Source organism: Crinia signifera, chromosome 8 (assembly GCF_055691185.1).
Source record: "Crinia signifera chromosome 8, ASM5569118v1, whole genome shotgun sequence".
In the NCBI taxonomy this organism is placed as follows: domain Eukaryota; kingdom Metazoa; phylum Chordata; class Amphibia; order Anura; family Myobatrachidae; genus Crinia; species Crinia signifera.
Window position 1 is genome coordinate 139,272,171 of NC_139224.1, and position 24,139 is coordinate 139,296,309.

The window sequence follows — 24,139 nt, forward strand, 5'->3', positions numbered from 1 at the left end:
AACGGAATTACTTATATTCCCGCAAACTAAGAACAGTTACCATCCTGATATCTCCATCGCTGTTGACAACTCAACAATCTACCCTACCCCACAAGCTTGTTGCTTAGGGGTCATCCTCGACTCTGAACTGTGCTTTCTTCCCAACATTCAATCTGTCTCCAAATCATGTTACATGCATCTAAAAAACATATCAAAAATACAACCATATCTCACACAAGACACTACTAAATCTCTTATCCATGCACTCATTATATCCCGCATTGATTATTGCAATAGTCTCCTAACTGGTCTTCCCAAGAACAGACTCTCGCCACTGCAATCCATTTTAAATGCTGCTGCTAGGCTGATCTTCCTTGCAAGACGCTCATCGTCTGCTGATCCGCTCTGCCAGTCCCTCCATTGGTTGCCTATATCTTACCGTATTCAATATAAAACACTTCTACTCACATATAAAGCTATTAACCATACTGCACCAGCATATATCTCTTTACTTATCACAAAATATCTCCCATCTCGACCACTACGCTCTACACAAGATCTGCGTCTCTCTTCTTCACGGATCACTACCTCCCATTCACTATTACAAGACTTTCATCTGGCTGCTCCCATCCTATGGAATGCCCTTCCACGCACAATAAGACCTCTCCACTAGTCTCCAAACTTTCAAGTGTTCCCTGAAAACTCACCTCTTCAGGCAAGCCTATCATATTTAAGTTCTATATGCATAACCCTCTGGGGCACTTATGTATTATTTAGCTTCTCTTCTGGACTTGGTGGGACTGCTATGCTATTACTGGTGCCTGTCCTTGTGTTTCCTTCCTATATCCCTATAGATTGTAAGCTTGCAGCAGGGCCCTCCTACCTCCAAGTCTGTCTGTTGTTACTCAGTTTGTTTTATCATAGTCAAACTTCAAATAGGGTAGCCACACTAACTGCCAGTGAGTCAGATTGGAATTGCAGTTGGTGACAGTTGGTGTGACTGCCCTATTTGAATTTTGAACTGTCTCTGGAGCCTCCCTGGCTTCTAATCATAATTTATATGGCCATACATTAGTGAATCCTGTCCCTCTACAATTAATTGCACCTAAGAATGACAATTCAACACAATTTTTTGTTATTTTTTATTGCTAATTTCACAAAAATAAACTTTTGGTCTAGGAGTGCAGCAAAAAAAATGTTGGGCGGAGTTACGGTTTATATGCAAATTTAAACCATCATCTGGCTGAAAGCATATCATTTTGCGGAGAAATTAAAAATGGCTCATAGCTTCTGCTTGCAATAATAGCATTTGGTCTAGCAATCAGTAACCGCAGTTGGCCAACGTCACTAAGCGGTCCAGTAACATTTTATTTTTGTAACTGGCTTAACAAAAATGTTCTAATGGCAGCAATAAGAAAATTGTAGCTCTTAATATCACTTTGAACCTGCAGTGACATATCGGAGGTAAATATTGGTAGCAGCATCATGTTTGAGGGAAAAAGTTCTACCTACAGTTAATAAACCTCTTATTATATGACCAAACCAACTTCTCCTTTCAAGGTGTCAAGGATCAGAATACAACAAGAGAAATCTGAGGCCTTTAATCTTACTTTAGATGTAGCCACTTGTATACTGATTAAAATCAATTTCTCTTTTAAACGACAAGAGAAAAATTTGAAATCTCTGGGTTAACCTGGCATACACACTGTGTATGAGTGGCTTATTTAATGAAAATTGTTCCTGATGTTCTCCCACTTATCTAAGGATTCTGTGGTCAAGGCTGAAGATCTTTTGATTGGCAGAAGATAGCTGGCTACAATTATGATTTAATAAAGGCGGAAAAAAAGATCCAATACTTATTTCATTTCTTACAGGTCCCTCTGGTCACTCTCAAGCTTGGAACTTTTCAGAAGTCCTTTTAATGGGCTCCATTAAAGAACAAGCCATTACCACTTTAGCACTCGCCGAAGGGATTATGAGTTTCATTCCATATTTAGCATCTATATATGAGTATGGGTCATAGGGTCAACAGTTTTAAGGTCACCATACATTAGGGTCGACAGGGCTTAAGTCAACACATGTAATAGGTTGCCAGGCCTAAGGTTGCCAGGTTCGGAAAGGCCAACACAAGCATTAGGTCGACAATTGGTAGGTTGACAGTCAAAAGATCGACATGAGTTTTTCACGTTTTTTTGGTGTTGAATGTCGATCTTCGGGCACAGTACCTCACTGCGCTCGATGCGCCAGTCCACGCCCTAGTGGATGGTAGGATAAGAAATACTGCTGGATTTTGAAAAAAAAAAATAGGAAAAATTCATGTCGATCTTTTGACTGTGGACATTCCCATTGTCCACCTAATGCTTGTGTCGACCTTCCGACCCTGTGGACCTTAGGCCTGTCAACCCATTTTAATGTGTTAACATAAGCCCTGTCAAGCTTTGATGAGTCCCTGAAGGATTGAAGCTCAATGCGCATCAAGTGGTCATTGTGCATTAGTGCAGAGGTACTCTGCTGGCAACTCAGCACAGGACACCTCAGAGGAGGTGGACACTGCAGTACCTCACTGGAAAATTGATTATTGGTAAATATTCATTAATGTCACTGTGAAGATATATGCCTGGGGCAATAAGTACCTACATTTATATTCAAATATTTATCACAATCCGAAAATAAATTGTGTTGTGATCGTTTGCATGCAGGGATGGAGCCTCTGATTGTCAACCTACAAGAGTAGGGGAATCGGAGGAAGCCTGTATAAGGTTATCTTCGGATGGCATTATTATTGCAAGGCTCCCAACCCTGGTATTACTGTATGTCACAATATCTTTCAGTATTCTGAAGCAAATTGCATTTTCCATTGCATGTATGGAAAATGTGATCCGCTCACTAAAAAAATTGAATTTAAGTTTTTTTTATGAGCACTCACTGAAAAGCCCTTTGATACATTACAGTAAGTGATGCTAAAAGAATGTGAAAAGGGCGTGGAAACACCAGTGTCCTCATTATTTTAGTAAAAAGATAAGATTGGAAAATAAGCCCCTTGAAGTACCAAAATAATCAGAATTACTTAACACACTAGGGACTGGAGCCAGCCTCTGTGAGCCCACCAGTGCGACATATCCATAGCGCTGGCGGAGGCTGGCGTGGCCAGCAGATGGGGACACACGAGTTGCTAACTCGATCGTGTGTCCCATCAGCAAGGCGGCGTGGTGTTGTGACCAGGTGCTTCCCTGCCCATCTCTGCTTCAGGGAGACAGGCAGGGAGCAGGCAGCGTGTGGGGGAGAGCGGGCAAGACGGGCAGCAGCAGAAGGCGGCTGCAGGGGCTTCCGACAGAATGGGGTGCGCAAGCGTCTTGTCAGACTCTGGCAGGGGACGGGGGGTTCTAATGAGAGCAGCTACATCTGTACTATTAGCGAATAAAGAGGAAAAATTCTGTAAAAAAGGATGTCATATGTGTAGACAGAGGAAGCAGATATTTCAAGTCCCTGTAAAATATATTCTGAATTTCATACTGAATGATTAGTAATAAGCTATTTGGGTCTAGCATTGGGACTATTGAATTTACATCAAGAGTCTTGTTTTGAGAACCGTCATGCGGTTCATCATCCTTCACATACTGTACATGGCATGGGGGCTCGATGAATTCGCCTAAAGGTGTAATCCTTCACATTGATGTTAATGAATGCATAAAGCTGCCACTGCCATCATTGGACTTTTCCACCCAATAAGTTAGGAAATGTTCTTCCTTACTCAGATATGAATTTGGCAGGAAATGTGTGTCTAGTAAAATAAATATTTCAGCACCATGGTAAACCTTAAGCTACACTTCTCCTTAGTTATATATATAAAGTTAATGATCTGTTTTTCAATGGGAGACTATACAATATTCTTCATCATTTCCATAACGCTGATCGCCATGGTGCATTCTGACGTTGGCGTACACTTGATGCAATGTTTATGTCCGTGTTTGGTGCAATGATGCTAATCTAATGAAAGATTGGGTTAATGATTACTCTATGGCTGAATTGATATCTATTATGTAACAAATTGAAATAGAAGGTCATTAGATCAAGATGATTTGTTGTTCTAATACAGCAAATCATCCCAATATAATTTTACTGAGTACCCACCCTAAATGTTGCAGGAGTCGAGCATTAAAAGGCATCTGTAGGTGGAAATACCCTGTAATGAATATCCCAGATATCTATCTATCTATCCATCTATCTATCTATCTATCTATCTATCTATCTATCTATCGTTAACTACTCTTCACTGAAGCGAAATACCGCCACTTACCACTAGAGGCCACTCAATGGATCAAATTACTCCTTTGTGAAAGTGAAAGTACTTTTTGCAGAGACACTGATCTGTTTCAAACTTGCTGGGTATGGAGAGAGCGAGCTGTGAAGACAGAGATTGGAGGTAGGAGCAGTGCCGTCTTTCCCATTGGGCTTAATGGCCATTTGCATAGGGGCTCAAGGATTCTAGGGGCCCACCCCAGTGGGAAAGCCCCAGGGAGCTACTGAGACTGTGGCGGCGGGTGGCGTGCAGCGGCGTCCGGGCAGCTCTCCAGGGCAGTGCCTGGGGTGGGCGCTATGCAAATGCCCATTAATGGGAAAGACAGCACTGCTCCTACCTCCAATCTCTGTCTTCACAGCTTCCTCACTCCATACCTCTCTCCTACAAGCTCCCAGCCCCCGCTGCCCGGATACCTCTGCCTGCACGTAGGTGAGGTGGGGGAGAGAGGAGTGGGGGGGGGGGGGCAGAGAAGGGGGGGGGGGGGGCAGAGAGGGGGCCCAGAGAATTATTTTGCCCAGGGGCCCGGGCTAATGTTAAGGCAGCCCAGGGAAAGAGAAGATAGGGACTGGTGGTTGGGTGGAGAGTTTGTGTGCTAAACACTGTCACAGTTAAAAGTGAAAGTAAAAATAGTCACAGCTCAAAGTGAAAGTACATTACAGATTTGCCATCATTTTGACACTTTTAACTAGTATAAAAATAAAAATATTGAGGCACCATATCAAGATGCGTGTCATCAAATGTTTACAAATATAAAATCAGAAGTATGTTCTTTGTAGTTTTGAGAATGTTTGTGACCCAAAAGTGTCCCTGAATAATGATTACAGATTGCTATACACACATCGGCTCACAACAGCCCCCATTCTTAGTCATGGTGAACGCTAAACAAGGACATTAAAAGGAGAACAATTGTCTGATTCACTGAATACTCTTTAAAATTGCATTTATCTACTTATTGCTGGTTCCCAGATAATAACAGGAATAATAGGTTGACAGAAAAATTACAGCACTTGATTTTTATAAGGTATTTTTCATGCATTTTGCAATTCCCAATACACTCTGCTGTACTGGTGGTGCACATTAATGCATCGGAAATAGGTGTCACTGCAATCTAGTATTTTAAGTATGGAGATAAAGATGCAAAAAACCATGGTGGGTTTGACATTATTTTTAATGCAGTTTTCCTGTGTTTATTATCATGTGAACAGAAAAGGGGATTGTGTGATCAAACAGTCCTTTCCTGTGGTTAGCCGTGGCCTCATTTAACCATAAATCTGTATTTCATTAATTCCCATTTGCACCATTCCATAATGTATATGTACATTGATTTATGTATCTTAGATTTGCAGCCCAGTATATCCCCTAGAGCAGTGGTGGCCAACCCGTGGCTCTTGAGCCTCATGCGGCTCTCCCCCTTGTAAAGTGTGGCTCCTGCTCCCACTGCTGCCCGCCGCCCACCGTCCGTCCCAGTCCCCCCTGCTGCTGGTTCCCTGAATCCCTGCTCCTTCTGAGGGGAGGAAAGTGTGCATCGCGCATCTCTCCTACCCCTTACTGTGCATCCTTGTGACTGGGCCGTCTGCCGATTAGAGCTCGCGGGCCAGCAGCCAATCAGGAGCCGGCCAGCGAGCTTTGATTGGTGGACGGCCCAGTCACAGGGAAGTGAGGGGAAAGAGACGAGCGGTGTGCTGTACTCTCCTCCCCTTGGTGACATCACAGGACTGCAGGAGGATGCCAGACTGTCCTCCTACCGCCCGGCAGCAGCAGCAACAACGGTGAGTGCTGCTGCTGGGAAATTTACACTGTGAGGGCATAGCAGATTGTGGCACTGTGGGGGCATAGCAGTTTGTGGCACTGTGGGGGCATAGCAGTTTGTGGCACTTTGGGGGCATACCAGCTTTTTGGGGGGCATATGTGTATCTGGCACTATTGGGGGCATATGTATATATGGCACTGCACTATTGGAGGCATATTTGTATCACACCCACCCAAGGGGTCAAAATAGACTACGCCCCTTTTTTGGCGCATGCGCCTTCGGCGCGCCCATGAAGTCGGCTCTTTAGCTTGACTACCGATATTTTTCGGCTCTTTACCTCTGACCGGTTGGCCACCCCTGCCCTAGAGGAATTATACAGATTTCTTGTTTGTCATTACCATTTGGAATACTACAGGTAAATAGTTCTTTCTCATTTATAAGACAGGCAACGACAGATATGATTGGATGTTCTTTTTATATTAAAACTAGCAGATGTACCGGCATTGCTCGAGTTTGGTTGTGCAATTAGCATTAGTAGAACTTTATTCTTTATGGGCATCATGGATGGTGTAATGGTTAGCACACAGGAGAGATAACGATTATCGGTAATGACTAACTACAAGATAATACATTAGGGGGAAAAGGGTGCCCGCTTCTCCATGTTAAGGCAGGAGAAGCGGAAAACGAAAAGTCAAAAACGTATACTGGATATTGGTACATCTGCCCCAGTGTGTGGGTTCATGCTAACGCCATTCCCCTCCTCACATCACGTCACTGCCCGCCCTGTCATCACAGACATATCATGCTATAGTCTTAGCTGCTGCCCCATCCCTAGGAATGCTAGGGGTGTGTTACCCTCACAGTGTTTGTTCCCAGATTGTAAGTCATATGTTTACCATATTTGGTGTAAATTTCTCCAGGAATTCTGGAGTTATGCTGTCTCCTGATATACTTTGTGCTGCTGTCCCACCTCTAGGTATCTGTTCACAAATTGTGATTGATATGTGTACCAAGTTTGGTGTAAATTGCTTCAGGCATTCCAGATTTATGCTGTCTGCTGAAGTACTCTGTGCTGCTGCATCGCCCCCTAGGGGTTCTAGGGGCATAGCTGCCTACCCTCCTGCATTCTGCAGGAGACTCCCTTAAATAGCAGCAATCTCCCTCTCTCCCTCATTAGTCTAGCAATCTCCCTCATTTCATCTAGCCCACTTTACACTGTTACATTTTTGGGAAAAAGGGAATGAGAGATAGATACATTGAATCATCAGCACCATTTCCCAGCACTTTACCAAGTATAGCAGCTCTTACTAACTGCTTTGGGGCTCATCTACATTTCGATATAAGTCATTTTAAAGGATTCCTCTCAGATGTAGCAGCACACACCCACGCTTATAGGTGCCACGTTCACAATCTCTTTTCACAATCTCTCCATATATGGAACTAGACACACCCTTTGGGAGGAGCATAACAAGCCCCCTCAGTGGGACGCTGTGCAAAATTCTATAACCAGCTATAATCTCCCTGAAACTAGTTTTCAAAAGTAGGCAAGTATGTCTAGGGGTGTTTAATACCGTACAAAAATATCGTGAAAGTGAACAAAATCAATGTGCATAAATATAAGGTCAAGAGTATATTATATTATATTTATGCACATTGATTTGTTCACTTTCACGATATTTTTGTATTTATTTTTAACTTTAGCGCTGTGTACTGTTTCTGGATCTTAAAACCAATTTTTCCATTTGTTCAACTCCAAGGACCTTTTTGGTGTAGGTCCTACTAAGTTCCAGGAACCACTCATAGCTGCTTTTAGCGCAAAACTTCAGTCACACACAAAATTTGTTTTGTACTGTGTTTAATACCGTGTACACATCTGTCGGCCATGTGAACACGTTATTGAGTATTGGTATTGCACTGAGCAGCATTGAACTGCCCTCCATCTGGCAGATCAAAGCAGAAATAAACTTGTCTGGCAAGTATATTTCTGCTTTCGATCCCGAACTTGCATGGAATGCTGCTGCCAAATTTGCCAACTTTGCCCCCTGCAGCTATCACGCCCGCTGCAGTCTTTGAGATATACATTGGGTAATTAGCTTCCAGAGGGTTCCTCCCCAATGTTCCCTCTAATTTTACGAAGGCTGTGTGCGGCAAAAGATTTTGGCTGTGCAATTTTGGAAGGAAATTTAAATTTTTGTGCGTCACTTATATATAACTGGAAAATGATGTTCAGCATTTGTGTTAACTTTACTTCAAAATTATATTAAACATTTAAACATTCAGAACACAGCACACAATGTAGTTAATGGGTGAAACACACATTCAATGAGTCCACAACTGCAAAAAGGGACCACTGCTGCTTTGTGCGCTCTGTTGTAATGTCTGTGCGCACACTCGTTGGGTTGTGTGTGCGCGCACGTGCGCACAGCTTAGAGGGAACACTGCTCCTGACCATCTCCTGCAATGGCTGCCCTGCATGTGCACATTGCAGGGATGGCTTCATTTTAAAGCTCCTGTCCCTGCAGCTGTAGTATGATGCGTGCCACCATAATTATTGCATATTGTGGGGATTCTAGGCCAGGCCTGGATAACCTGTGGCTCTTCTGCTGTTGTGAAACTACAAGTCCCATCATGCCTTGCAAGAGTTTTGCTATTAGGGAATGCTGAACCTCTGGCAAGGCATGCTGGGATGTGTAGTTTCACAACAGCTGGAGAGCCACAGGTTAGACAGGCCGTTTCTAGGCACTACTACCACTCCCTGATTGCATTGCAAATGCGATTCTTGATAATGAGCCCCAAAATTAGGCCCTTTAGTCTTTATCATCATAACCTGCAGATATCACTCTTCCTAGTACGGTCTACAACTTTTACATTATCCTAGCAATGCGCGTGTGCCCTCTATATGAACCCTCTCTGTTACTTATGTAAAGAAACCTTTGACCACAATTTCTCTAACAATTCAGACCTTGACTATGAATGCGCAAATGGGATTGGTAAAAGTCCTTTCTGTTCCTGGTTTAACAAAGCACTGAGGGGGTTATTCTGATTCACTCGGAAAGGCACAATCACTCTCTAATGGACAAAACCATGCTGCACTGTAGTTGGGGCTGATGTAACATGTGCAGAGATTTGGGTGTTTTATTGTTTCTGTGCAGGGTAAATACTGGCTGCTTTATTCTTACACTGCAATATAGATATCAGTTTGAAGTACACCCCCCCCACACACACACACACACACACACACACACAAATCTAACTCTCTTTGCACATGTTACATCTGCCCCACCTGCAGTGAAGCATGGTTTTGTCCATTAGATAGTGATTGTGAGTGAATCAGAATAACCTCCCATGTCTAAAGGGAATGTCCAAAAATGTTCCATCTCCAGATATCTTACACATATGCTACGTGATAACTATAAAACACATGAAAATCAGCAATAAATCAAATCTGGCACAGATTAGAAAATGAAAGCAGGCATCTTTTTGGTTGCTATGGGATGCAGCAGCGATACACAGGGGTAAATTTACTAAAGCATCTAAAAATGAAGAGGTGATGTTGCCTATATCAACCAATCAGATTCTGTCTATCATTTTCTGTTACAGCCAAGAAAATTATAGACAGAATCTGAATGGTTGATATGGGCATCATCCCCTGTTTTCATCTTTAAAAGGTTTAGAACAGGCATGTCCAACATTGGCCCTCCAGATGTTTTGAAACTACATATCCCAGCATGCTTTGCAATAGTTTTAGCATCTCTAATAGCAAAACTGTGGCAAAGCATGCTGGGATGTGTAGTTTCACAACATCTGGAGGGCCAACGTTGGACATGCCTGGTTTAGAACATTTACCCCACCGACATTGATGTTTATATGTTGTTCCTCCTATTATACTCTTTGCACCGACTTATGGGGGAATAAAAGAGAGATAAAGTGATAAAGTGTAGAAGTTGCCCATAGCAACCAATGAGCTTCTGTCAGGTTTCATGCATCTCCTCCATAGACTTCTATGGCCTCTGAATTCACCTTCTCACATAGGGGCAGATGTAGGAAGACTTAGGGGGGTATTCAATATATGATTCTGTCTGTCGGAACGGTGGGATTCACAATCGTTTTTCGTCTGATCCGACAATAATTCGACATTCAGAATTCAATGTTCCAGCTGTTGAGTGTCGTATAGTCCGTGGATCGGCGAAAAGGGCTGTGACTCTGACAATCCTCAGCCGTTTCCGACCAAACAGATCCAACTTTAAAAGAAGTCGGATCTGACACCATTCGGTGCTGTTGTTAACGGCAACATTGAATAGATGAGTACAGATTTTTCCCCTGTTGGGAAATACCTGCACATATTGAATACCCCCCTTAGACAGACATGAACTACCAACAGATCAGCTCCTAATTGTCATTTTTCAAGCACATCCTGTAACACGACTGATACAGATTGGCTGGTACTTTATCTCGCTCCACATTATCACTCTCCAAGGCTTAGTACATCTCTCCCACAATATACAAAAGCACATCTCATTGTGCAATGAAAGCAGCCAAGAATGATCGCTCACCTGTGAACTCGATACCTGGTGGTATACCCTTGTTGGTATCGCTCTGCAAAGTCCACATACTGCTGGGATCCATGGAAAGGGCCCCTGTTGCTAAGTAACCAATCCAGCGACGCCTGACCAGGTGAAGGGGCGGAGCCATGTTGCCTAGAAAGTGTCGCTGTGGTGGTTGCCAAACAGAGCATTACAGACAACCAAGTCAGCACCAGCCATGCCCAGTCAGAGCGGGTGTACGGGTGCCACCTCATGCTTCTCGGACGCAGCGAAATGCTTCATTCTCCCCCTCACGCCCTCTCTCCCTGTGGAGAAAAACAGAAACATAAGACATCAGCAGAGAGAAAATCATCATTAGCAACAGTCATCTTACACCCAACCTGTTTCCATCTCTATAGACCATGCATTCTGTTATGTTTACTTTCAGTAATCAAAAACTGACAATACCGATAGTTCAGAATTTGCTTCCCTGGAAAGTTAAAACACCCGCCATTAACATTTATTAAAGCAGTGGCGGTTACCATAGCAACTGCTGATAGCAGCAACAAAACACATTTGTGTGAGGAAAACGTGTGTACCAAAAAACTCTATTAATATAATTAGCTTCCTTGTGAACACTCGCTCACCTTTAAATTCACATTTTCCCTTAATTGCTTACTGCAGACAGCAAAAATAAGTGTTTTATTACATTATTCAGGTTCATTAAATTTCTTCTCTACTCCAGTGCTTAAAAGATCTAGTTGATGTATCAAACCTGTAAAAGATTTGGTGTAGGTGACAATATAATTTTGAAGGGAATCGGTACATCTGTCAGAATGAACTTAGGTCTACAGTCATTAGTTTCACTGTTTTGTGATCCGAATGTCGACACAGTCAACATGGACACAGTTGGCAATGAGAATCGGACCCTTGCATCGCTCGCTTCGCTCGCCTCCTCCACGCCCTAGTGGATGGTAGGGCATGAAATACTGCCTGTCGGCACATGTCGGCTCAAAAAACAGTGAAAAACCCCATGTCGACCTTATGACCAGTCGACCTTCCTCATGTCGACATTTATGCAAATTCGACCTTAAGTCATGTCGACCTTGGCCCATGTCGACCTTAAGTCAGGTGGACCTTCCTGCCAGTCGACCTAGTGGGGTCGACCTAATGACTGTAGACCTAAGTTTATTCTAATAGATGACCGCATCCCTTTTGAAGGTATATCTTATATCAATGCTTATCAGTTTTCATTTCGCGAACAATACAATTGAAATATAAACTACTGTATATAAAAAATTGTCACTGTTTCATAGGCCATAATTCTGTGTGTGAGATCTCCTATTTCATCTGGTGTTGCTGCCCTTATCCCTTTGTCTATGCGCCGTATCACATAATTAGACAATTTCATGAAAGGGCAGGAAAAATCAATTTACATGTAGATCCAGCATCTTTCAATGACATTGATATTAAGTATAGAGAATGCTACTATTACTTTATAAGAAAAACACTTGAATACGGAGTGTTTTGTTTTTATTTTCCTGTTGAAATCCATTAAGAGGTTGAAGCAATCATTTGCACATCGCAGACGGACCTTTAAATGGATAAATTCTCTATTTTACCATCAGTACATTTGTAGTCCCATTAAGGGTCTGATTCATGTCCACTCTCTAAGCAGCGTACATTTGCTGCTTAGTGAGAGTGTAAACGCCAATTGCCGGGCAAGCGAACACCCGCCGCTACGCAAATGTCTCTGTCGGCGTGCGAGTCCATTCGCATGCGGGTGAAAAATGGTAAGCACGGAATGATTTTTTTTCACCATTCGCAAATAAAAGTCAGTCTAGACCCCCATTACACTACGCTGCTTCTTCAGTCTAGACCCCCATTACACTACGCTGCCTCTTCAGTCTAGACCCCCATTACACTACGCTGCCTCTTCAGTCTAGACCCCCATTACACTACGCTGCCTCTTCAGTCTAGACCCCCATTACACTACGCTGCTTCTTCAGTCTAGACCCCCATTACACTACTCTGCTTCTTCAGTCTAGACCCCCATTACACTACGCTGCCTCTTCAGTCTAGACCCCCATTACACTACGCTGCCTCTTCAGTCTAGACCCCCATTACACTACGCTGCCTCTTCAGTCTAGACCCCCATTACACTACGCTGCCTCTTCAGTCTAGACCCCCATTACACTACGCTGCCTCTTCAGTCTAGACCCCCATTACACTACGCTGCCTCTTCAGTCTAGACCCCCATTACACTACGCTGCCTCTTCAGTCTAGACCCCCATTACACTACGCTGCCTCTTCAGTCTAGACCCCCATTACACTACGCTGCCTCTTCAGTCTAGACCCCCATTACACTACGCTGCCTCTTCAGTCTAGACCCCCATTACACTACGCTGCCTCTTCAGTCTAGACCCCCATTACACTACGCTGCCTCTTCAGTCTAGACCCCCATTACACTATGCTGCTTCTTCAGTCTAGACCCCCATTACACTACGCTGCTTCTTCAGTCTAGACCCCCATTACACTAAGCTGCTTCTCTGAGAGGAGCAGTTGCATACAATAATGTGACTAGATCACACACGATACATCCATACTTGCCAACTTTTCGAGAAGCCTCTCCGGGAGAAGCCCGCAGAGGACAGCCGGACTTCAGGTCAGGCTGATGACTGAAAGCTCCGCCCCCAATCCAGGCTTCTCCCGGAGAGGACAGCCGGATCTTCAGGTCAGGCTGATGACTGAAAGCCCCGCCCCCAATCCAGGCTAAAATTACGCGAAATGCCGCGATTTGTGTCATTTTAGTCCCGCCCCTTGCCACGGACCCGTGAAAGAACTGTAATTATTGCGGTAAGAAAGGGGGGTGCAGGGGCTGCCAGGCAAAAGCTGGAGGATTGCCGACCTTCCCGGGGGGGGGGGGGCGGGAGGGGGACCCAATTTTCTGGAGCCTCCCGGCAATTCTGGGAGGGTAGGCAAGCCTGGATACATCATATGTGATTCTTTTGCATATGATGTATCGTATGGAATCCCAGCGATAAATCTTGCGTGCAGCCCCTGCAATCTCCACCCCCCGATCCTATGCGAATGGATTGGAGGCTGACATTGCAGACTGAAGCATCTGCTGTAAGACACACCAGACAATACAAGTGATTAATTAAGGTATCAACAGGCTTAAGCAGTACACAACAGCTGCTACATCTGCTGGATTTCAGCCAGTGTCCCATGTGCTGTGGTGCCTGTGTGCCATAATAAATGTACAGTATTATGCAGATTCTTACTAGGACATCAACTGATTGATTACTGGAACTTACGTACAGTAGCTGTCAATTCTGGTTAGAGGAACCTGCATCCTCTTATCCAGTTCTATCATTCCAATTTAGTGATGGGGCCTAGATCACCGACTCTCTCTTGAGACACAAGATTTACTGTTCCAAGTTACACTGAAAACTCCTCATTCCCGTGTTAGATACAGTATCATGTTTTCCAGCTAAGCACTCACTGGGTAGACAATGTCTAGGGCGACCACTAATGGTCGACGGTGACTAGGTCGACACCTTAAAATGGTCGACATAACAGAGGTCAACATTAACAAAAGGTCGACACAAGCTTATGGTTGACATAGACATGGTCAAACATGAATAAGGTTTTGTTTTTTTTAAAGGTGTTTTTTCATATTTTACTATAATATTGGGTACTGCTTTCCTAGCACGGCGCCCGTCTCATTGATTGTATGCCTTAAGTTTAAGGTACTTAAGGCATACAATCAACGCGATGGACCCGATTTTTTAATCTCATGGATCTTATGCATCCATAAGATGCATGAGATCCATGAGATCCATGAGATAAAAAATCGTGAGCCCCCAATACCCATTGTTAACGCCACCAGCACTATCAACACCAACCTGAAGCGTGGCGAGCGCAGCGAGCCCGCGAGGGGCGGCGGTACGCGTCCTCCGACCTTTTCATACCCCCACTATCCACGTCGGCGTGGAGTTGACTTTATATAGTGTGGCGAGCGGACACGGACTACTTTACATGTATTCTGTGGCCCCTCGCGGGGCTTGCTGCGCTCGCCACACTATATAAAATCATCTCCACGCCGACGTGGATAGTGGGGGTATGAAAAGGTCAGAGGACGCGTACCGCCACCCCTCGCGGGCTCGCTGCGCTCGCCACGCTTCGGGTTGGCGTCAATAGTGGGGTGGCGTTAACAATGGGGGGGCCATTTCACCCATGAGGGGGGTTAGCAATTAAAATTGGGGTTTTGGGGCCTTTTTACATTGATTCCAATGTAAAAATCTCGTCGATCGCATTGATTGCATCATCTCATGCATCTTATGCCGCAGAAACACATAAGATGCATGAGATGCTTGAGATATCAGCCCCACACATACAATCTAGATCGTGGGCGCCGTGCTAGGAAAGCAGTACCTAATATTGTGCCGAGGCACCGTGCCCGAAGCATGGCGAGCAAAGCAATACACTTATACGGTGTCCATGCCGAAATATGAGGACAAGGACACTAAAAAAAATTATTCATGTCGACCACGTCTATGTCGACCATGAGCCTGTGTCGACCGTTTGGCAATGTCGACATTGGGTATGCCGACCATTTCAAGTGGTTGATCTAGTGACTGTCGACCTAGACCACAGGTTCTCAAACTCAGTCCTCAGGACCCCCACACAGTGCATGTTTTGCAGGTCTCCTCACAGAATCACAAGTGAAATAATTAGCTCCACCTGTGGATCTTTTCAAATGTGTCCGTGAGTAATGAATACACCTGTGCACCTGCCGGGTGACCTGGAAAACGTGAGCTGTGTGGGGTCCTGAGGACTGATTTTGAGAACCACTGACCTAGACATTGTCTACCATTTATACCGTAACCGTAGCTATTTTTTTTTGTGCATTCATTTTTAATGGATGCATAAAATGCAGGTGGTACAAACAGTAGAGCTTCTAACACGGGGGGACATGTAACAGGATGAGAGATTTAGAAAGTGAGAGATTTGGGAAGAAATCTCCAGTTTTTTTAAAGTGGCAATCATTTACACTGCAAAACCAGATTGCCGCTTTAAAAAAAACTGGAGATTTCTTCCCAAATCTCTCACTTTTTGAATCTCTCATCCTATTACATTTCACCCAGGGAAATAATGAGATCATATTTAAGATTGATTGAGACTTTCTCATGTCAGAAGCATGATTTATGGAAAAATATAGTAAACAATGAAGTGTAATAGGCATTATACAGTTACTGTAAGCTGTGTACATACTTGTTATATGTAACAATTTTGCAGATTCCGATGGGTCGGAAAACAACAGAATCAGAATAACATCTAGTGTGTACGCTTGATGTCACTCAAGATGCGTGCTCCTGCGTGTCATCAACGACATCCTCCATCGGACGACGGGAGACATCGCTAGTGAGGGCCATGTGCTGGAATTCCATGCCACCCATGCATGGCACCCATCATCAGCAAGTGTGTATGCACACAATGTCCTTGGTCACACACACACACACGTTTCAGACAGGGGGCCAGCAGAAATAATGGGCCCCACTATATTCCTTTGTGAACTGACCAACAATTGAAGAGCTCTGTTGAACACAAGTGGATTTATTTACTAAGATGGGAGATCTATTGAAGGTGGGATGTTGCCCACAGCAACCAATCAAAATGTAATTATTATGAATTAAGCACCTTCTAGGAGATGATAGATTGGTTGCCAATAGCAACATCGCATCTTCAATAGAACTCTCAGCTTAGAAAATAAAGATGGGAGTTCTATTGAAGATGGAACTTTGACCTCTACTGCTACTCTACTCCCCACTTTGACCTCTACTGTTAATAATAATTCATAATTGCCTGCCCTCCTGCATTCTGCAGGAGACTCCCTGAAATAGCAGCAATCTCCCTCTCTCCCTCATTAGTCTAGCAATCTCCCTCATGTCACCAAGCCCACATTACACTGTTACATTTTTAGAGAAAAAGGGAATGAGAGATAGATACATTTACATTGATTCATCAGCACCATTTCCCAGCACTTCACCAAGTATGGTATCTCTTACTGACTACTTTGGGCTCATCTACATTTGGATATACTGTAAATCACTTTAAATTACACACCCACACTCCTGGGTGCCACATTCACAATCTCTTTTCACAATCTCTCCATATATGGAACTAGACACACCCTTCGGGTGGAGCATGACACGCCCCCTCAATGGGGCGCTGAGCAAAATTGTACTACCAACCATAATCTCCCTGAAACTAGTTTTCAAATGTAGGCAAGTATGTAATAATTATAGTAAAAGTGTCTTTAATCTCCCATGTTGATATTACCCACAGGGCCGGCGCCACCACTAGGCAGGTTTAGGCATTTGCCTAGGGCCACTGGAGGGCGGTAGTGAGCTGCAGGAGAAGCAGCAGGCCAGCAGCAGGAAAGCTACGCAGAGGAGAGCCGGAGGAAGGAAGCGAAGCTACATCTGCCAACTTCAAGCACTTACTCAGCTATTCGGTGAGTCATTCGTGCCCTCCCTCACCCCGCTCGAGCCTGCCCATGTTAAACTTGCTGCCCCCATCCCTGGCTGGTCGTCAGCCACCAGGCCCTGGCAGCAATCCTCATCAATCTCCAGTGGATGCCCGCCCCTCCCCCCATTCGCGGCACCCGCGACCCCCCCTCCCCCACACAAGCTACCCTCTCCCCCACACAGGCTACCCCCCTCATGCTCTCTCCTCACAACCTCAACCCCCCCTCCCCCATTTGCGGCACCCGCGACCCCCCCCCCCCCCTCCCCCACACAGTCTACCCCCCTCATGTTCTCTCTCTCTCTCCCCTTACAGCTCCAACCCCCCCATTCATGGAACCCCCCCTCCCCCACACAGCCACCCCACAGGTTACCCCCTCATGCTCTCTCTACCCTCAAAACTCCAAACCACCCCCTTCCCCCATTTGTGGCACCAGCGATCCCCCCACCATCCCCCACACAGGCTACCCTCTACTGCCTCCCCTTCACAGCTCCAACCCCCCTTACCACAGGCTACCCCCTGTACTAAACACTGCTCCTACCAATAGCACCCTAGCCTGGACAATGCACATCACCGCAGACAGCACCGCCGACAGACAGTCTGTCGGCGGTGCTGTCTGCAGTAATGTGCACTTGTCCAGGCTAGGGTGCTATTGGCAGGAGCAGTGTTTGGGGGAAGGGGGTGCTGGTAGGGATGTCTGCGGAGGCATTAGTAGGAACGTGGTGTGTGCTGTCTGTAGTGGCAGTGTTCAGGAATGGGAGGGTTGCTGGTGGCAACGGTGATGTCCTGGGCAGCTATGTATTGAAGGTGTGTTTTTTGAAGGGGGGGGGGGGGGGGGGCGGGGCGGCTTGCAGAATATTTGCCTAGGGTGCTGAGAAACCTTGCACCGGCCCTGATTACCCATATTGATTGGAATTATTTTTAACCTTGCCCAACTCAACATCTTTTGCTTTTTTGTCTATGCAAGATACAGCTTCTGCAGGACCTCAAATTTATTGTAAGGTGAATACTGTAACAACACTATAATTATTGATGCTTTTCTTATGACTAGCTTAATAATGACATGTCCAAATGTAGTGAAGACTCCCTCACAATTCTATCTACGATTTGGCAATTATTACTTTGATACAGTATCAGATCTTCAGAATATTACCCAGGACAAAAATCTGCTGCTTCTGGGGGTTTTTTCCCTTATTTTTCAGCTGAATTAGATGTGCTTAGTGCAGTGGTTCCCAAACTGTGTGCCCTGGCTCCCTGTGGTGCCTCGGGACACTTGCAGGGGTGCCCCGGGTTGGTGGTCCAGGACCAATTCAAATTATTTATGGTTTATAATTTATGGGCAAAACAAGTGCTGGTGGCTGCCAATCAGTGGCGTAACTATATATTTTGCGCCCCCCCGCCAAACTTTTTCGGCGCCCCCCCCCCATACCCTTACCTGACAGAGCCCTATCCAGTCTCCCTCAGTCACCGCTGCGCTGCTCCAGTATCCGCTGCGCTGCTGCCCGGCCGCATCTGTCACTCGCTCCCGGCGCCGGCTCCTGCTGATAATGAAAAGTGACTCTTAGAAAATGGCTGCCAAAACTGTCTGCAATACGGGGGCAGCCATTTTCTAAGTGTCACTTTTCATTATCAGCAGGAGCCGGCGCCGGGAGCGAGTGACGGGACAGTGACCACAGATGCGGTCGGGCAGCAGCGCAGCGGGTAACTATAGCACCGCAGCCCCCCCGGCGCCCATAGTTACTCTGCGCCTCCCCGCCACGGCGGGGGCTGCGGAGGCTTAGTTACGCCACTGCTGCCAATCATAAAATGTGTACAAACAGAAGCAAACAATGGGGCAGATGTATTAAAATTTAACAAGAGATAAATCCAAGGGTGATAAGGAGAGATAAACATCCAGCCAATCACGTCATCATTGCACTTTGAATTGGAGACCCGCTCAGTACACCTCCAGCCCGAGCATTAGCTGAAGTGCAGCTTGTCCCACGCTGCCGGCAATCAGCAGCTTCTTGCCTCACACTGACCGGGACGGATTTGGCACAGATTCCCCGTCTGGTCTCCCGCTGACCCTCAACCTTACCCCCAGCTGAAGTGCGGCTCCCATCTTTGCTGCCGGCAATCAGCCATCTACACGAACCGCTCGCCACGCTACAACAAGTGATTGTCACCAGGTACACCTCAGAGCAGAGCAACTCCTTTCACCGCTGAATCCACTCCTTATGCCGCCGTTGTCAGGACGGTGGATCCGTCACTGACTACAGGCAGGTATACCGGCTTGCTGCCGAGAGGAGTGAGAGCTACATCTGGTAAGAGCCATATCCCAATCAACAACCGGGACCGCTCGCTGGAGACATCTGCTGAAGCACGGACAGAGTGCTGTTCAAAGGGGTGAGCATAAAGTATCAAACCTGTGATTATAAGTAAATCTCTACAATATAAACTTTATCGGTCAGTCTACACAAAATACATTTATGTGTGCACAATCTGGAATCTCCCCGCTCTAATTTATCGGGCATTGCATAATACTATCTGCCTTATTCGGTCGACTAATTGACATTGCGGAATTCTACTGAGTTATAACATACAATATTGGGATCCCAATTCACAATTTTACATATTCTGATTTTTTAATTTTGTGTTTTTTATGTAATATAAAATGTATTTATATGTACTATATTTCTTTATATAAAATTTGAAAAAAAGCAACAGTGTGTGTCCATTATTCATTTTATTCAGCCAAGTTAAGTGTGTCCTAAAATATTATTGTGGAATCCAGCAGCGCAATTCACTTCAAACCCCCCCCCCCCCCCATTACCTGCTAACTGCCATTTCACAGGCTGTGTTTGAAAAAAGTCAGTAAGGAGCTGATTGGCTGGACGTTTATCTCTCCTTATCACCCTTGCATGTATCTTTTGTTAAGGCTTAAGACATCTGCCCCAATGCCCTTTACCACATAACTGACCTCATGGAAACCCAATGTACTTAATGTTATATTTATTCTGCTTTTCTTTTTTTGGCCTAGGGGTGCCGTGAAAAAATTCTGATACTCTAGGGGTGCCCTGATTAAAAAAATATTGGGAACCCCTGTACTATGTAGAGATACTGTAGGCTAGTATATATCGTATTATCTATTTATTTTTTTTAAATATTGCTGCCTTAATATTTTTTTGAATAGGAATGTGCTTTTCTAGCAACATAGAGGTCAGCAACCTATTGCATTGTAAACCACTGAAAGACTTATGAATGAGAATGATACAATATTTGCCTGTGCTCCCTTCCCAGCCTTGTGCTCCTGCAAGGTGCTAACCTCTTGTGTATGACACAAGCCATGCTGAAAGATATATAGGGGGACATTTACCAAAATGGATTCGTAGAAAAAAGGTGTATTCGTAGGGAGAAATACACCTTTTTTTTACGAATTTGTATTTTCGGGATTTACAATCCCAAAAATACAACAATTCGTAGTCCTAAAGATGGAACATTCGTATTTGTAGTTACAAATACGAATGTCTACACCATCGATAGGATACGACAGAAATCACCATTCAAAAGAATGGTGGTTTCTGATTTACTAAGCAGCCGTACTGACAATACGGCTGCTTAGTGGTGTGAAACACCCACGCAAATACGACAGGAAAATAGAACACCATTTTCCTGTTCTATTTGCGTTTTAGCCTGCACGGATCAGTCAGATCCGTGCAGGCTGCAGTGTAAAAAAATAGAAAAAATAAATAAATTAAAAAAAAAAACGGCGTGGGGTCCCCCCCACAGCCGAAACCAGCACCAGGCTGAAGGAGCCGGGGCCGGTAATTAAAAATCAGGGAGCCCGACAAATAGGGGTTCCCCGATTTTTAACAACCAGCCCCAGGCTCCAGGTCCGGGGCTGGTTCCCAAAATACGGGGGACAAAATGAGTAGGGGTCCCCCGTATTTTAAGAACCAGCCCCAGGCACAACCAGCCGGCAGGGTAATGTCACAGCCGGGGGACACTTATAATATAAGGTCCCGCGGCCAAAACATTCTCCCTACCGACCAGTCAGCCTGGCCAGGGGCCCTGGGGGAGTGGGGACCCCCCCAATAAAGGGGTCCCCCCCCTCCAGGACTTACCTGACCAGGCTGAAGCCTGGTGCTGTCCCCGGTGACCCTGGAGCGGTGGTCACCGGGCTGATGGTATTGTGTAAAAAATAGATAAACCATTGTTTTTTACTGTGGCACTACAAGTGCCAGCAAGCCTCCCCAGCAAGCTGGGACTTGGAGAACCACAAGTCCCAGCCTGCTGGGCATTAAAGGGCCCGCTGGCACTTGTAGTTCTACAGTTAAAAAAATAGTGCACAAAACACACTGACACACTTTTAAAATAAAACTTTATTACACACAAAGCCCACACATACTGATACTTACCTATCTTCTTCCCATAGGTCGCCCTGATGTCCTGTGTCGTCTTCGGGATCCATGTCGACGTCCTTCTTCATGTCGACGTCGCTGTCGGCGATGGTGTCCCCGTCCGGATCCGAAGAAATCCATTTGGGAAGCTGTGGAAGGAAACCATACTCACCTGTCCCAGCGCGACGTAGTCCAGGTAAGGGTCTTTGCAAAAAAACAAACCGACAGCCCCGAAACCAAACCGGACTCTGACGGAGACGCACGTGTGTTTATTTACATCGTGCGGCTCCGCCTCCCGAATGCCGCTATTGGCCGCCTTGCGGCCTAGCGGCTCCTGATTGGCCGCTAGGCCGCAAGGCGGCCAATAGCGGCATTCGGGAGGCGGAGCCGCACGATGTAAACACACCGTGTGTCTCCGTCGTGTCCGGTTTGGTTTCGGGGCTGTCGGTTTGTTTTTTTGCAAAGACCCTTACCTGGACTACGTCGCGCTGGGACAGGTGAGTATGGTTTCCTTCCACAGCTTCCCAAATGGATTTCTTCGGATCCGGACGGGGACACCATCGCCGACAGCGACGTCGACATGAAGAAGGACGTCGACATGGATCCCGAAGACGACACAGGACATCAGGGCGACCTATGGGAAGAAGATAGGTAAGTATCAGTATGTGTGGGCTTTGTGTGTAATAAAGTTTTATTTTAAAAGTGTGTCAGTGTGTTTTGTGCACTATTTTTTTAACTGTAGAACTACAAGTGCCAGCGGGCCCTTTAATGCCCAGCAGGCTGGGACTTGTGGTTCTCCAAGTCCCAGCTTGCTGGGGAGGCTTGCTGGCACTTGTAGTGCCACAGTAAAAAACAATGGTTTATCTATTTTTTACACAATACCATCAGCCCGGTGACCACCGCTCCAGGGTCACCGGGGACAGCACCAGGCTTCAGCCTGGTCAGGTAAGTCCTGGAGGGGGGGGACCCCTTTATTGGGGGGGTCCCCACTCCCCCAGGGCCCCTGGCCAGGCTGACTGGTCGGTAGGGAGAATGTTTTGGCCGCGGGACCTTATATTATAAGTGTCCCCCGGCTGTGACATTACCCTGCCGGCTGGTTGTGCCTGGGGCTGGTTCTTAAAATACGGGGGACCCCTACTCATTTTGTCCCCCGTATTTTGGGAACCAGCCCCGGACCTGGAGCCTGGGGCTGGTTGTTAAAAATCGGGGAACCCCTATTTGTCGGGCTCCCTGATTTTTAATTACCGGCCCCGGCTCCTTCAGCCTGGTGCTGGTTTCGGCTGTGGGGGGGACCCCACGCCGTTTTTTTTTTTATTTATTTATTTTTCTATTTTTTTTTACACCTTGCAGCCTGCACGGATCTGACTTGATCCGTGCAGACTGCTAGAAATAATTCGTATTAGCGGCCGTATATACGGCCGCTAATACGAATCATTACACCATCGGAGGGTTACAAAGCAGTCGTATCTGACTGCTTTGTAAATCCCCCTCCGGAACACGACTTTGCATACGACTTAAACAGTCGTATGCAGTCGTAGGGAAACAACCAATACGAAAAACTAGGTTTTTCATATTGGTAAATTTCCCCCTTAATAACTGTCTGTATGGGGACCGTGCTCATACAAGGACATTGTACAGCAGTCAGGCCTCACTTGGGGATTATATCTTTTGCTCTATTAACTCCAGGTTTCTACCACAGAAATGTATAGTTATAGAGAACACCGGGGGATTATACGTGATGATACAGCTACCTGTTGTTTTTGCAGTGCAGTGAAATGGCACAAGACATTGAATCTAGAGAAGGAGCTAAGAATATGCCATTCAAAGCAAGGGCGTAATCACCATAGGTGCAAGGGGTGCAGCTGCTACGGCGCCCAGAGTTGAAAGGGGTGAATTTTTAACGGTACTTGTGTAGTTTCACGGCGCCAGCATGGCCGCGCGTCTGTGTCCCCTGCGCTCGCCCACGCTACGGGCTCGGTGGCCTGCTACGCTCGCCACACTATCTAAAATCAACTCCATGCCAACGTGGATAGTGCAGGTATGAACTATCCACGTTGGCATGGAGTTTATTTTAGAATAAACCCGGAAGTAGTGCGCGGCCATGCTGGCACCGTGAAACTACACAAGTACCATTTTTACTGTATAAGTCAGGGGTTCCCAATCTTTTTTGAATCACGGCACCCTACAAGCAAATCCAGAATTTTTTCACGGCACCCCTAGGCCAAAAAAAAAAAAACAACAACAAAAAAAAACCAGAATACCTATAACATTAAATAGATTGGGTTTATATGCGATTCTTAGGTTCAGTTATGGTGTAAAGGGCAGGATTTGCTTGTTTGTACACATATTTTATGATTGGCAACCACCAGAACTGGTTTTGCCCATAAATAATTAAACCATAAATAATTTGAACTGGTCCTAGATCACCCACCTGGGAGCAACGGCACACAGTTTGGGAACCACTGACATAGTATAAAGTCCCAGGTACAGTAGGTAATCCCGAGAATACAATTATTATCTATAGAACATTTGTTGAGGAAGGATTAACCCCTTCACTGGTAATCCTGAGAATTTTCCGGGCTATGCCTTAATGCTGAGACTGGCAAGCCCGAAAAATTCTCGGGATTGCCAGGGTTTAGCGCCGGGCAGCATTGCTGAGTTCATCACTCCCTCTCCT

At 45.6% G+C, this 24,139-nt stretch overlaps 1 protein-coding gene across 2 annotated transcripts in view; it reads right to left on the bottom strand.

The window, feature by feature from the left end:
* Positions 1 to 24,139, bottom strand: part of BRINP2 (BMP/retinoic acid inducible neural specific 2) — a 258,789-nt gene that overhangs the window by 210,964 nt on the left and 23,686 nt on the right. For both annotated transcript variants that reach the window (XM_083157259.1, XM_083157260.1), the window contains exon 2: positions 10,583 to 10,878. In XM_083157259.1, coding sequence (XP_083013385.1) covers positions 10,583 to 10,827 — 245 coding nt within the window. In that variant the 5' untranslated portion in view covers positions 10,828 to 10,878. The remainder of the gene's footprint in view (positions 1 to 10,582; positions 10,879 to 24,139) is intronic.